Raw genomic sequence first — 16,691 nt, forward strand, 5'->3', positions numbered from 1 at the left:
ACAACAAAAATCATAAACTTACTTCAAAGCGTCATTTAATTTACCTATGTGTCCATAACCGCAGCACCTAAGAACGTCCGACCCCAGTCTCTCCCGCATCACGTCAACAATAGAATAAAATTTTTCGAGAGGTAAAGTAATGTCATACTTAAAAACATAACCATCGTGTAGGAAAGCCTCAGCGATTCTTTCACGAAGGTCCCAGATGGCTCTCATTTTACTCGGTTCATTAGTAACCGTCCCGTCAAGCACTGTGCCATCTCCCATGATGTTCTCCAAGAAACGATGAATTTTTTCTTGATCGTGAGCGTCGTCGCTGCCTTGAGTCTCAAATAAAACATAGAAAGGGTGGTTGTCAATTGGCGATTTCACTTTCAAATGCCCCATAACGGCACCAATTGACTGCTCATCAATCATTTCAAACGACGACAATATTTCCCCCAATTCTCGCTTCGCTCTTCTAAACGTTGTCAGAATATTATCAAACGATTTCACTCCCAGAAACGCTAAATTAACCGCCTGTGGCTTTGCGGGGCACTGGATCGCAACCTTAGTCACTACACCTAAAGCCCCTTCAGATCCAATGAAAAGGTGTTTGAGATGAAAGCCTGTGTTGTCTTTTTTGAGCGCGCTGAGGCAATCGAGAATCTCCCCATTAGCTTTCACCTAAAATATAGGATCGTGAAATTGAATAGTAATCGAGATTGCTGTTTACCGCTTCGATTCCCAACACATTCCCCTGTAAATTACCATATCTAAGTAGCCTAAGGCCCCCAGCGTTGGTGGAAACGTTTCCGCCTATCTGACACGAACCCTTCGCTCCGAGATCCAGGGGCATCATTAATCCATGGTTAGCTAATTGTTCGTCTAAATATTCCAACACACAGCCACCCTCGCACACGAGAATGCCTATAAAATGAAATATGACATAGAAACGAATGGAAGGTTTTGTGAGTCAAAAATTGTTTATTAATTTTTTTGTGGTACATTCTGTACAACAAGTGTCAAGGGTATCACAGAATTACATTTCGATGAAAGTGCAAAAAGACACAAGACAAAGATCACGCACTTTTACAACTCCATCCGTTCGGTAAACAGAATATAACAAATTTTAAAAATCGCCTCTGCACTCTCTCCAACTGGGACCTATAATTATTATTGTAATAAAGAGACCATGTATCCCATTTTACTGCATACAAAAGCAAAATACAGGGCTATGATAAAGTAATGCACAAAATTCATAAAAAGCTCAGCATTTGTTTTTTAAAAAAAAGCAATGTCAAGTTTTTCATTTTACTCTCCATATTTTGGCATGCCAAAAAAATTGTACGGGAAATTTGTAAAAGTTATGACGCTATAATTTTGATTGCATTATTTGATAAGACTTATTTGTCTGCATACGAAAATGTAATTTGATGTAGGGGTTGCATAACAAAAAAATTGGTCTAAAGAGTTTAGACAGTACTTCCCTCGCTGTCGGAAACTTGACGACTGCATGCCTATTGTGTTTTTTTTTCTCATTACATTTTTGTAGTGGGAATTTAAAAAAAAAATGTGATGACGTCATCAACATTTTTGCAAGGACACGTATATCAGTTGGGATAGATGTAGTGTAATACTAAGAATAAAATTATTGTATTCCCAAATTTTCGGGAAAATGAATTGGGTCGTTTTGAATATTGATTTCTTATAATCAATAAAATAACGAAACAATTTACTCAGGTATACGGCGCCGGTGTGTAATATCTAGAGAGCGGATTTCTGTCGGGCTAGGCAAGGCCAAACTCGGTACGGCTCGTGCGGGATGCGAATTCATTGCGGTTGCGGACTGCACTTCGTTTATTTGAGATTAGAATAACGCTGTTTCGTTGCACTCTGCTGTTAATTCCCGTTCTCATTTACTTAGTCGTTTGATTAATAAATCGTTAATTATATTTATGGAATTAGTACCGATTAAACGTGACGTAGCCCGACAAAAATCCGCTGTCTGGTAATATGAAAGGCAACTGAAAATCGTTTATGTATAAACATTCTTAATTTCAGATGACAAGCGTAACAGCATACGTGAGAGTCAAACAGAGAAACTGTAAACAAAACGACCATCGGTTTTATTGCTTCGACTTCCGCTTATTATATAAAACATTGGGTTTTATTTTAATTCTTGACGGTGAAATTCACAATTGGTTGATTATAAACATGTCTATTCCACATTCGCGGAACCAAGTGAACGCATAAAACAAATGCAGGTCTGTAATGTTAAAGTCGATGTAAATAAGCGTGCTACCCTTATGTTTCAACCGAGTTTTTCCTTTAACAAATTTTGTGTCTACCAAATTGGGTTGGTTGGGGTGTAATACTAATAATGAGTGTTGCCTTTAATTTAATCAATAAAATAAATTGACTTCATTAATTTTTTTGAACCACCTCTTAAGAAAATCTAAAAAATATGAATGGAATGATAAATCACAAGTACAAACTCATCATATTTTTTGCATTTTAGATAGGATTTATTCAGCAAAATTTAAGGGTGACGTCATCAATTTTTTTAGGAGGGATGAACAAATACATTTTGAACAAAAGTTTACCATGCTTATAATAACTTTAAAATATTCCCAAGATTTCAAAGCATTCGGTTTTGTAATTCCTGATTAAATCGATAAAATAAATTCACGCCTTCATTAATTTTTTTGAGTCACCCTGCATATGCAAATCCAAAAATATGAATGGAATGATAAATCACAAGTACAGACTCATCATATTTTGTACATTTTAGATACGATTTATTCGGCAAACTTTTGAGCTGACGTCATCAGTTTTTTGTAGAAGATAACCAAATATATTTTGACTAAAAATTTATTATGCTCTTTATAACCTTAAAACATCTGCAAGATTTCAAAGCATTCGGTTTTGTAGTTCCTGATTAAATCAATAAAATAAATTTACGCATTCATAAATTTTTTTGAGTCACCCTGTATATGCAAATCGAAAAAAATTGAATGGAATGATAAATCACAAGAAGAGACTCACCATATTTTGTACATTTTAGATAGGATTTATTCAGCAAAATTTTGTGGTGACGTCATAAATTTTTTAGGGGGGACGACCAAACACATTTTGATCAAAAATTTACCATGCTTATGATAATTTTAAAATATCTTCAAGATTTCGAAGCATTCGGTTTTGTAGTTCCTGAGTAAATCAGTAAAATAAATTTACGCTTTCATTTATTTTCTTGAATCACCCTGTATATGCAAATCCAAAAAATATGAATGGAGTGATAGATCACAAGTACAGACTGATCATATTTTGTACATTTTAGATATGATTTATTCGGCAAATTTTCGAGCTGACGTCATCAAGTTTTTGGAGGGGATAAGCAAATATATTTTGACTAAACATTTATTATGCTCTTTATAACTTTAAAACATCTGCAAGATCTCAGAGCATTCGGTTTTGTAGTTCCTGATTAAATCAATAAAATATATTTACGCATTCATTAATTTTTTTGAGTCACCCTGTATATGCAAATCCAAAAAATATGAATGGAGTGATAGATCACAAGTACAGACTCATCATATTTTGTACATTTTAGATATGATTTATTCCACAAACTTTTGAGCTGACGTCATCAAGTTTTTGGAGGGGATAAGCAAATATTTTTTGACTAAAGATTTATGATGCTCTTTATAGCCTTAAAACATCTGCAACATTTTAAAGCATTCTGGTTAGCAGATTAAAAATTAAATTTCAAAATGTTGTTTTATAATTTTGATTTTTTTTTCAAAAATCTGGACGTTTCGGGTGAAAAGTCGATTCAGAGTTGTAAACTACATGTGTAGGACTATGTTATTTTATACAATTGAAAACCCATTTACTATGTACAATTTTGAAGTGACGTCATCGCATTAGTGGTGGGGATGATTAGACAAATTTTGGTTAGCGTTTTACCATCTACATGATATTCTTAATATAAGTACAAAATTTCACAACAATCGGTCGAGTACTTTCGGAGATTATCTGTCTAATAAAAATCCGGGACGGCAGATGGACAGACAGACGGACGGACAGACGGACAGACGGACAGACAGACGGACAGACGGACAGACAGACGGAAATGGGAGACCTATTTCTTCGTCTTCTAGGGGTCATGAAAGATCGAGAAAACGTAAAAGTAGAGAGTCGGCCGACGGACTCGATTACAATACTTCCTTTGCTTACGCTCGGGAAGTAAAAAATGAGAAAATTAATATCAAACAAAATAAACATGATTTTAATGATAAATATTAAACGGAACAAAACGTTGGAGTAAAAATTTGTGCATTAGAAATTGTTCAAACTGTTTCCCATTTACTATCTGACACAAACCCATACGATGGTGGACCTGATTCACGGAATTTTCAATACTCTGAAGACTTATACGAATCATTTGATGGCGAATTATTAAATTATCGAATCTGTTCATGCAAACACGACTTTTTAAATGTCCCCATACAAAAAATCAAGGCGTGTCAGATCTGAAGACCTAGGTGGCCATTCTATTGGTCCACGCCTTCGAATTCACCTTCCATCAAATTGATTTTCCAAAAAACACTTACATTTACGCCATACCTAATGTGGTGGTGCCCCATCCTGTTGGAACCAAATCCTGCGATCTAAATTTTGTGGATTATCTGGATCAGGAAACGTAGCAATTAGATCCGGAAACACTGCGGTTCTAAGATGATCTAAATATGTATTTGCTGTTAAATTTCCGTGAAAAAAGTAGGGGCCAATGAATATTGTGTTTATTATTCCCATCCAATCATTAATTTTTTGGGGACGTTGGGTGTGTGCCAGTTGAACCCAATGAGGTTGTTCTCGAGCCCAGTAATAACAATTGCATCGATTTACGGTACCATTTGAGTAAAATGTTGCTTCATCCAGAAATACGACACTATTTAAAAAAATGGGATTGTCGTCAAAGTGTCTCATGAAGCGTTCACAAAATTCCATCGTCTGTCAGGATCATCTTCTGATAGTTCATGGATGAGTTGAACTTAATATGAATACAGTTTCTTTTTTTAAAAAAACTTTACCACAAACGACTGGCTAACATTTTCTTGTAAAGCCATTTCCGTCGTTGTTACATGGGGATTGTCTTCCAATGATAACAAGAGATTCAACTTGGTGTTATCGTTTATTTGTGATCTTCCACATCTTGGAACATCTCTTACGTTTGCTGTTTGATTAAATTTTGCAACAATTCTACTAACTGTGCTTCTAGCGATTGGAGGTCGTTCAAAATGTACTTCGTTGAACAAAGCACACACTTCTTCGTGGCGTCGAAGCTTATCGCCATACTACATCATTAGGATTTCTATAAGTCTTTATTTAAAGTGATAATTTTGGACAGATTTTTGTTTTAATTTGTAGTTATTTGGATTTTGTTTTATTTCATGTTCATATAATATTTATTTCGTTTATTATTAATTTTCTCCATTTTTTTACTTCCCGAGCGTAAGCAAAGGAAGTATTGTAATCGAGTCCGTCGGCCGACTCTCTACTTTTACGTTTTCTCGATCTTTCATGACCCCTAGAAGACGAAGAAATAGGTCTCCCATTTCCGTCTGTCTGTCCGTCCGTCTGTCCGTCCGTCTGTCCGTCCGTCTGTCCGTCCGTCTGTCCGTCCGTCTGTCCGTCCGTCTGTCCGTCCGTCTGTCCGTCCGTCTGTCCGTCTGTTGTCCCGGATTTTTATTAGACAGATAATCTCCGAAAGTACTCGACCGATTGTTGTGAAATTTTGTACTTATATTAAGAATATCATGTAGATGGTAAAACGCTAACCAAAATTTGTCTAATCATCCCCACCACTAATGCGATGACGTCACTTCAAAATTGTACATAGTAAATGGGTTTTCAATTGTATAAAATAACATAGTCCTACACATGTAGTTTACAACTCTGAATCGACTTTTCACCCGAAACGTCCAGATTTTTGGAAAAAAAATCAAAATTATAAAACAACATTTTGAAATTTAATTTTTAATCTGCTAACCAGAATGCTTTGAAATGTTGCAGATGTTTTAAGGCTATAAAGAGCATCATAAATCTTTAGTCAAAAAATATTTGCTTATCCCCTCCAAAAACTTGATGACGTCAGCTCAAAAGTTTGTGGAATAAATCATATCTAAAATGTACAAAATATGATGAGTCTGTACTTGTGATCTATCACTCCATTCATATTTTTTGGATTTGCATATACAGGGTGACTCAAAAAAATTAATGAATGCGTAAATATATTTTATTGATTTAATCAGGAACTACAAAACCGAATGCTCTGAAATCTTGCAGATGTTTTAGGGTCATAAATAGCATAATAAATGTTTAGTCAAAATATATTTGCTTATCCCCTCCAAAAACTTGATGACGTCAGCTCGAAAGTTTGCCGAATAAATCATATCTAAAATGTACAAAATATGATGAGCCTGTACTTGTCATTTATCACTCCATTCATATTTTTTGGATTTGCATATACAGAGTGACTCAAAAAAATTAATGAATGCGTAAATTTATTTTATTGATTTATAATCAGGAACTACAAAACCGAATGCTCTGAAATCTTGCAGATGTTTTAAGGTCATAAATAGCATAATAAATGTTTAGTCAAAATATATTTGCTTATCCCCTCCAAAAACTTGATGACGTCAGCTCGAAAGTTTGCCGAATAAATCATGTCTAAAATGTACAAAATATGATGAGCCTGTACTTGTCATTTATCACTCCATTCATATTTTTTGGATTTGCATATACAGAGTGACTCAAAAAAATTAATGAATGCGTAAATATATTTTATTGATTTACTCAGGAACTACAAAACGGAATGCTCTGACATCTTGCACATGTTTTAAGGTTATAAAGAGCATAATAAATGTTTAGTCAAAATATATTTGCTTATCCCCTCCAAAAACTTGATGACGTCAGCTCGAAAATTTGCCGAATAAATCATATCTAAAATGTACAAAATATGATCAGTCTGTACTTGTGATCTATCACTCCATTCATATTTTTTGGATTTGCATATACAGGGTGATTCAAGAAAATAAATGAAAGCGTAAATTTATTTTACTGATTTACTCAGGAACTACAAAACCGAATGCTTCGAAATCTTGAAGATATTTTAAAATTATCATAAGCATGGTAAATTTTTGATCAAAACGTATTTGGTCGTCCCCCCTAAAAAATTTATGACGTCACCACAAAATTTTGCTGAATAAATCCTATCTAAAATGTACAAAATATGGTGAGTCTCTTCTTGTGATTTATCATTCCATTCAAATTTTTTCGATTTGCATATACAGGGTGACTCAAAAAAATTAATGAATGCGTAAATTTATTTTATTGATTTAATCAGGAACTACAAAACCGAATGCTTTGAAATCTTGCAGATGTTTTAAGGTTATAAAGAGCATAATAAATTTTTAGTCAAAATATATTTGGTTATCTTCTACAAAAAACTGATGACGTCAGCTCAAAAGTTTGCCGAATAAATCGTATCTAAAATGTACAAAATATGATGAGTCTGTACTTGTGATTTATCATTCCATTCATACTTTTGGATTTGCATATGCAGGGTGACTCAAAAAAATTAATGAAGGCGTGAATTTATTTTATCGATTTAATCAGGAATTACAAAACCGAATGCTTTGAAATCTTGGGAATATTTTAAAGTTATTATAAGCATGGTAAACTTTTGTTCAAAATGTATTTGTTCATCCCTCCTAAAAAAAATGATGACGTCACCCTTAAATTTTGCTGAATAAATCCTATCTAAAATGTAAAAAATATGATGAGTTTGTACTTGTGATTTATCATTCCATTCATATTTTTTAGATTTTCTTAAGAGGTGGTTCAAAAAAACTAATGAAGTCAATTTATTTTATTGATTAAATTAAAGGCAAAACTTATTATCAGTATTACACCCCAACCAACCCAATTTGGTAGACACAAAATTTGTTAAAGGAAAAACTCGGTTGAAACATAAGGGTAGCACGCTTATTTACATCGACTTTAACATTACAGACCTGCATTTGTTTTATGCGCTCACTTGGTTCCGCGAATGTGAAATAGACATGTTTATAATCAACCAATTGTGAATTTCACCGTCAAGAATTAAAATAAAACCCAATGTTTTATATAATAAGCGGAAGTCGAAGCAATAAAACCGATGGTCGTTTTGTTGACAGTTTCTCTGTTTGACTCTCACGTATGCTGTTACGCCTGTCATCTTAAATTAAGAATGTTTATACATACACGATTTTCAGTTGCCTCTGATACGTATACGTGAGTAAATTGTTTCGTTATTTTATTGATTATTACAAATCAATATTCAAAACGACCCAATTCATTTTCCCGAAAATTTGAGAATATAATAATTTTATTCTTTGTATTACACTACATCTATCCCAACTGATATACGTGTCCTTGCAAAAATGTTGATGACGTCATCGCAATTTTTTTTAAATTCCCACTACAAAAATGTAATGAGAAAAAAACACAATAGGCATGCAGTCGTCAAGTTTCCGACAGCGAGGGAAGTACTGTCTAAACTCTTTAGACCAATTTTTTTTGGTTATGCGACCCCTACATCAAGCTACATTTTCATATGTATAAAAATAAGCTTTATCAAATAATCCGATCAAAATTACAGCGTCTCATTACAAAAGGCTTGACATGTTTTTTTTTTTTTTTCAAAAACAAATGCTCTTTTTATGAAGTTTGTGCGTTATTTTATCATAGCCCTGTATAATATTTTAATACTGCTATTGGTGGCGACATTGTTAATTTTTACTTCCCGAGCGTAAGCAAAGGAAGTATTGTAATCGAGTCCGTCGGCCGACTCTCTACTTTTACGTTTTCTCGATCTTTCATGACCCCTAGAAGACGAAGAAATAGGTCTCCCATTTCCGTCTGTCTGTCCGTCTGTCCGTCCGTCTGTCCGTCTGTCCGTCTGTTGTCCCGGATTTTATTAGACAGATAATCTCCGAAAGTACTCGACCGATTGTTGTGAAATTTTGTACTTATATTAAGAATATCATGTAGATGGTAAAACGATAACCAAAATTTGTCTAATCATCCCCACCACTAATGCGATGACGTCACTTCAAAATTGTACATAGTAAATGGGTTTTCAATTGTATAAAATAACATAGTCATACACATGTAGTTTACAACTCTGAATCGACTTTTCACCCGAAACGTCCAGATTTTTGGAAAAAAAATCAAAATTATAAAACAACATTTTGAAATTTAATTTTTAATCTGCTAACCAGAATGCTTTGAAATGTTGCAGATGTTTTAAGGCTATAAAGAGCATCATAAATCTTTAGTCAAAAAATATTTGCTTATCTCCTCCAAAAACTTGATGACGTCAGCTCAAAAGTTTGTGGAATAAATCATATCTAAAATGTACAAAATATGATGAGTCTGTACTTGTGATCTATCACTCCATTCATATTTTTTATATTTGCATATACAGGGTGACTCAAAAAAATTAATGAATGCGTAAATATATTTTATTGATTTAATCAGGAACTACAAAACCGAATGCTCTGAAATCTTGCAGATGTTTTAAGGTCATAAAGAGCATAATAAATGTTTAGTCAAAATATATTTGCTTATCCCCTCCAAAAACTTGATGACGTCAGCTCAAAAGTTTGTGGAATAAATCATATCTAAAATGTACAAAATATGATGAGCCTGTACTTGTCATTTATCACTCCATTCATATTTTTTGGATTTGCATATACAGAGTGACTCAGAAAAATTAATGAATGCGTAAATATATTTTATTGATTTAATCAGGAACTACAAAACGGAATGCTCTGACATCTTGCAGATGTTTTAAGGTTATAAAGAGCATAATAAATTTTTAGTCAAAATATATTTGGTTATCTTCTACAAAAAACTGATGAAATCAGCTCAAAAGTTTGCCGAATAAATCGTATCTAAAATGTACAAAATATGATGAGTCTGTACTTGTGATTTATCATTCCATTCATATTTTTGAATTTGCATATGCAGGGTGACTCAAAAAAATTAATGAAGGCGTGAATTTATTTTATCGATTTAATCAGGAATTACAAAACCGAATGCTTTGAAATCTTGGGAATATTTTAAAGTTATTATAAGCATGGTAAACTTTTGTTCAAAGTGTATTTGTTCATCCCTCCTAAAAAAATTGATGACGTCACCCTTAAATTTTGCTGAATAAATCCTATCTAAAATGCAAAAAATATGATGAGTTTGTACTTGTGATTTATCATTCCATTCATATTTTTTAGATTTTCTTAAGAGGTGGTTCAAAAAAATTAATGAAGTCAATTTATTTTATTGATTAAATTAAAGGCAACACTTATTATTAGTATTACACCCCAACCAACCCAATTTGGTAGACACAAAATTTGTTAAAGGAAAAACTCGGTTGAAACATAAGGGTAGCACGCTTATTTACATCGACTTTAACATTACAGACCTGCATTTGTTTTATGCGCTCACTTGGTTCCGCGAATGTGAAATAGACATGTTTATAATCAACCAATTGTGAATTTCACCGTCAAGAATTAAAATAAAACCCAATGTTTTATATAATAAGCGGAAGTCGAAGCAATAAAACCGATGGTCGTTTTGTTTACAGTTTCTCTGTTTGACTCTCACGTATGCTGTTACGCCTGTCATCTTAAATTAAGAATGTTTATACATACACGATTTTCAGTTGCCTCTGATACGTAGGTATACGTGAGTAAATTGTTTCGTTATTTTATTGATTATTACAAATCAATATTCAAAACGACCCAATTCATTTTCCCGAAAATTTGAGAATATAATAATTTTATTCTTAGTATTACACTACATCTATCCCAACTGATATACGTGTCCTTGCAAAAATGTTGATGACGTCATCGCAATTTTTTTTTAAATTCCCACTACAAAAATGTAATGAGAAAAAAAACACAATAGGCATGCAGTCGTCAAGTTTCCGACAGCGAGGGAAGTACTGTCTAAACTCTTTAGACCAATTTTTTTAATTAGGTGCTATGAAGCTAACGCGTTTATAATGAGATGTTAGAGTTTCTTGAACCTGACTGAAAACGGCAATTTGGGATCAAATGTTACCCCCAAATCTTTGTAACATCTGGTTTTTCTAAACACGTCATATTCGTTTTTAAGGATATCAAGTACGTTGATTTCTCTTATAAATGAGATACAGGGCGTTCCATATGAAAAACCAAATTTTGAATTTCAATGATAAATATAAGTACCGCATCTTAACAAGTCATCGATGTGTGGTGGGCTACTCAAAGTTCGTTATAATTTCTTCATTTTCAGCTAACTCGTGTGCCAACAGTGTTGATCTGAGAGAGTTGATTTTTTTCAGGCATCCAATTAATAGAAAATGTAACGGAAGTTTTAAATTCCTGGACTATCATTTTCTTGGAGAAAAAATTGCTTGAAATATGTAAACTTTCAGAAATAGCCTGCTTTACGCCCTGAAATCGTTATGTTGAGGAAAAAATACAAGTTTGAGATTTTCAGGAAATGTAGTCCCTACATTCATCATTTCACGCCGATAAGTCCCGTTTTGTTATTATTTTCTCATCACTAAGATATATAATTTTTTTAAAAGGTAGTTTCGGGAGATATAAAAAAGTTCTATGACAGACCTATGAATATTATCTGTATGTATACCTAAGTTTCTAACAATATATTTAGAATTTGGAAGAAGAGGTACAAAATTACCATAAGTCCTTGTGTTCTTGTTTGTAATTAAATTCATAAATCTTTCGGATAAATACGTCCTTGAAAATTACTTGTAGAGTGAGCTGGTACATCACCAAAAACCAATAATGTACGAGTAACGGTTGCACGTTTAATCAATTAGTCGTTAGATAATTTTATTAATTATTTTTAAAAAATCCAATTTTTTCGGATCGCTTTAAATTAGCTTCGACTTGAATTTACGATGCAATAAAAGCAACAAATACACTAGGTACCCATAAGATTCTATCAACTCCTTTCAAAAATAAAACACCAGGGACTCCCGCGATTTTTTTTAATTCTTCCAAAAATGTTTAGAACTCCAGTCCCTTCCGCAGATAATCAAGAGCCTTCGAAATTCTTTCAGGTTCTTCTTGCGTTTGAAACACAAAAGGCCTTGAAACTTCTTTCAACTTCTTCCAGTAATAAACACACTAGAAGTCCTCAAAATTCTATATCAACTCCTTCCAAAAATAAAACATCGGGGCCAAAATTCTTCGAAATTTTTCCAGCAATAAAAACACCAGGAGCCTTTAAGATTCATTCAACCTTGTCCAAAAATAAAACACCATATGCAGTCAGTAATATTTCAATTTCGTCGAAAAATAAAACACCACAGGTTTCCGAATTTTTTTCAATTTGTTCCAAAAATAAAACTCCAGTAGTCCTCGAGATTCTTGCCACTTCTTCTACCAATGAACACACTAGGGACCCTAAAGATTCTATCAACTCCTTTCAAAAATAAAACACCAAGGACCCCGAGATTTTTAAAAATTCTTTCAAAAATAAAACACCAAGTATCCCCGAGATTTTTTTCAAATTCCTTCAAAATAAAACCCCATTGTTCCCTCGACTCTTTCAGTTCCTTCCAGGAATAAAACATCGATTTTGTTTAGCTTCTTCCAGCGTTTAAAACATGAAGAACCTTAAAAATTCTTCTCGTTCAGCAATATAAACACTAGGATCCTATAGATTCTTTTAACTTGTTCCAAAAATAATATCGTAAATAATGTCAAATTCTACGAGTATCTTTAAAATTGAAAAAAGTTGAAATTGCAGGAACTTGGCGATAAGTTTGGACAAATAACCGAGATTAAAAATATTCCCCAGAAAAAGTTAAAAACATCTAAAAGAAAATTAATTGCCACAAAACCGGAGACAAAAAAATTAAATTAAGTGGAAGTGATTTATGAAGTTATGCAAAATCCAGGAGTTTTAAAATCTGGTATGTCTGGAAAAAATCTGTGAAGCGGGAAAGTTAAAAAGCCATTTCCAAAATTTTAATTTTTTTGAAAATCATCACCTCATCAAGTTCTGGGAAATCTTAATGTGTCAGCACCGCATCTTCTATAATAATAATAATAATACTTTATTTTTCCAACGGGTTTACACCCAATAACAGGAAATTTATATATATTAAAATAACTGAAAAAAAGAACCTATACGTGCGAATACAAAGAAAAATAACTTAAATATAATTCTTAGTCTATCAGCCGGTTTGAACTTAATTAATACTGTTGAAAAAAAGAAAAAGAAAAAAAAAACAATAGATAAAATCAAATCAGATACTCCAGCACTCTAAGTTAACAGCACAGCACAGAATCGACTGCAAAGTGTCAGAATTTATGTCACATAAATGGCAAATTCGATTAAACGTCCTACACATAATTGGAATTGGAGATTTAGCCATAACATTTGACTTTGATGTACAGCAGTAGAATGTAAGAACATGGCGCATATTTAATCTAGGTAAACAAAAAGTAATATTGGCCAAAAGCCACGCACAGTCAACTTGATTATTTAAAAGTTTATACAAAAACTTTACTACTATAATGTTACGTCGCTTTGCTAACGATAAAAATTGAAATTTTCTTAACAACAATTCATGATTACATCCCTTTTCTGGATATTGCCCGTCAGTCAAGAAGGACAAAAACTTAAGATAGGTTCTTTGTACGGATTCAAGTTGATGACCTTATAAATAGGATACCAAATTAAGACGCCATACTCTAACCTAGACCCAATTAGAGAAAAATATAATGTGTTTAATGCAGTAACATTTTTAAAGTTTTTACAATTCCGATAAATGAATCCGTACAGCTTAAACGATTTTGAAACAATTTCTTCTATATGAAAGTTAAATGTTAATTTGGAATCAAATAATATGCCCAAATCCTTAACTTTGCCAACTCGTTCCAGTATAGTACCACTTATAGAGTAGCTATGTATCAAAGGGGCAGATTTCCTGGTATAGGTAACTACATATATAACACTTTCGTTTATTAAATTTTAATCTATTGTTGTCACTCCATGTTGTAAGGGAATCTATATTAAGCTGTAATTTGTTACAGTCCTCCTGACTATTAATCTGACAAAAGATTTTTAAATCATCTGCGAATAAAAGCTTATTTGTTGTTATGACTTCCGTGATGTCGTTTATGAATAATAAAAATAGCAGTGGACCTAGGTTCGATCCCTGCGGAACACCCGATGTAGCAATGTAATGACTGGAAAAAAAACTTTGATATTTAACACGTTGTTTTCGACTTCGCAAATATGATTGGAATAACAGAAGAAGATTGTTTGAAAAACCAAGAAAATCTAGCTTTTTAATCAGTAAGTGGTGGTCAGTTGCGAACATACTAGTTGGCTCCGGCGGCTACTTTTGAATCTTAAGCAACAGGTAAATTGGCTCCGGACTAACAGGTAAATTGGCTCCCGCCAGATGCAAGTACTAGTTGGCTCCCATCTCCTGCTGCCTGCATGACGGGTAACGCAGAACTGTGGTTGTTTTCACAAAACCTAATATCTAATGCCAACTGAAAAATTAAATTTCATTTAAAGTTGTTATTTATAATTTTATTCGTTCATCATTGCAACGATAAGTATTTAAGAAAAACAACACATTTATGTTCGAACTATTACCCCTAATAATTTTAACAATTTATTTACTATTGCTTGGTAAATATATATTTTTTTATTTTTGTTAGTATTGTATTTTGCTGCAAAAGATAAGGTAAATATAAACCAAAACAAAATTGCTGAGCTTCTGTCTGTTTAATTTTGAAGTTTCAGTCGCTTCGTGAGTATGTTCACCACTTTGTTCTATTATTCGAAGCATTCGTCTTGATGTACGATTTACAGCCACGTTTTACACACTGCCAACGTATAACACTTTGAGCTAACACTTTATGAAAATTATATTTATAATTATTACCTAATTAACAGAACTGTTTTCCCTTTTTCACTAATCATTTCGTCCAAACAGTCCATTTTGTAACAATTATCTTAAGCGCTTGGGCACAAGAAAGTTTAAGAAAAAACTGATATTTTTCGGCCGGAAATTTTGTATTTGTGTTGAATGGGCATTTTCGACCAGTGCAGATAGTAATAAAAGTATAGAAATATTTACTCTCACCGTAACGATTGTTATCCTCTTACTTCAAAGACCCCGCAAATCTGGGAAATACCAGAAAACCCCTTTGTAACTACCTTACCGCCACCACTTTCTAGACATAGAAATTTGATGACTATGGAATTATATGTTCCTGTAATTCAAACAACACATCTCTTGCGACAGCAGGAAATAACGTATCTGCAGATGATCCCCTCACCGTAGGAGGTACCATAAAATCTACCTTCCTTGCACCATCGGAGCTAATTTACCTATACCCATTTTTCGGCAGAGGGTCAAATACCGTCCGCCGGAGCCAACTAGCATGTACCCGGTCAGTTTGGTCGAAAGCTTTATGAAAATCCATATAGATAACATCTAAATATTGTTACGAAATAAACCGATACGCCAACCCGGTACGACGCTTGTGGGTTCTAGTATGTACGGCGACGATGACTCATTGTCGGTGACGGCGGCCGGACAAGAGACTGGAAGCGGATGTTGCGAGGGGTGTTTGAGAACAGGCCTAGAAGCGGTGACGGAAACCTTCGAGAAGGCTGTTTAAATGGGAACCACCGTCGGGAGGAGTTAGTGTAGTCCAGACAATGGAAGAAGTCTAGTCAAATCCATTCCAGTCGAGTCGGAAGTACTCTGTACATCATCGTTACTACGATTATGAACTATACTTAGTTAGTCGTGTAAATTGGAGTCGCCGATTTTAATCACCGATCATCACTGGTGTCGGAAGTGAGATTTGAGATTAATAACTGGTTTTACGACGACTGCCGGACAGATTGGACATGAATTCTGAAGAATTTATGCCTGTCGAGACGAGAGCTCAAACTGTGAAAATGGTGGAACAAGTAAAGCAGATAATAGACAGAAAAAATGGACGAGAAGATGGACACAAGGAACAAAGAAATCAAGGAAGAGATGGACGCAAAAAACAAGGAAATGAACGAGAAATTGGAGACAAGAATGGAAAGAATGGGCGTAAGAATGGAAAAATGAATCAAAAGATGACGCAACAATCGAAGTAATGAATGAAAAAATGGAAATGATGGACGCAAAAATTGACAAGCAAAAAGATGACCTGATCACTAGCCTAAATGAGAAATTCCAAATGGACATAGAAGCAAACAAGAATAAAATAGAGGAAATTAAAGAACAAATAAAAGTTAAGGAAAATATTGTCGAATGAAATATGGTCTCAATGGACGAAAAAGTAAAAGAAGAAGTCGAGCATCAGTTAAAAAGTAAGCTACAAAATTCAGTGCATGAATGAATTTGAAAAGACATTAAAAAATGTAGCACCCACTGGTTCATATTATGTGACGTCGGCCCCAGGAACGATTCAACCACCCACCTATGATGGTCAGACACCTTGATCATCATACAAAAAGCAGTTCGAAGCAGCAGCGACGGCGAATCTCTGGGAAAAACCACAATAGCGACAGCTTTGGTAATAGCTTTGCGAGGCGAAGCGCTGGAGATTTTGCAAACT

The 16,691-nt window shown here is 33.8% G+C and overlaps 1 protein-coding gene across 8 annotated transcripts in view; it reads right to left on the reverse strand.

Annotated features, from left to right (window-relative positions):
* LOC135122702 (D-2-hydroxyglutarate dehydrogenase, mitochondrial-like) overlaps positions 1 to 16,691 on the reverse strand; it is a 265,146-nt gene that overhangs the window by 304 nt on the left and 248,151 nt on the right. For all 8 annotated transcript variants that reach the window (XM_064047070.1, XM_064047067.1, XM_064047066.1 and 5 more), the window contains 2 exons: positions 716 to 909; positions 45 to 666 (listed from right to left, as the gene is read on the reverse strand). In XM_064047070.1, coding sequence (XP_063903140.1) covers positions 45 to 666; positions 716 to 909 — 816 coding nt within the window. The remainder of the gene's footprint in view (positions 1 to 44; positions 667 to 715; positions 910 to 16,691) is intronic.

The sequence above is a fragment of the Zophobas morio genome, unplaced genomic scaffold (genome assembly GCF_036711695.1).
Source record: "Zophobas morio isolate AGI-343-1 ecotype UQ-CSIRO unplaced genomic scaffold, CSIRO_AGI_Zmor_V1 ptg000005l, whole genome shotgun sequence".
In the NCBI taxonomy this organism is placed as follows: Eukaryota; Metazoa; Arthropoda; class Insecta; order Coleoptera; family Tenebrionidae; genus Zophobas; species Zophobas morio.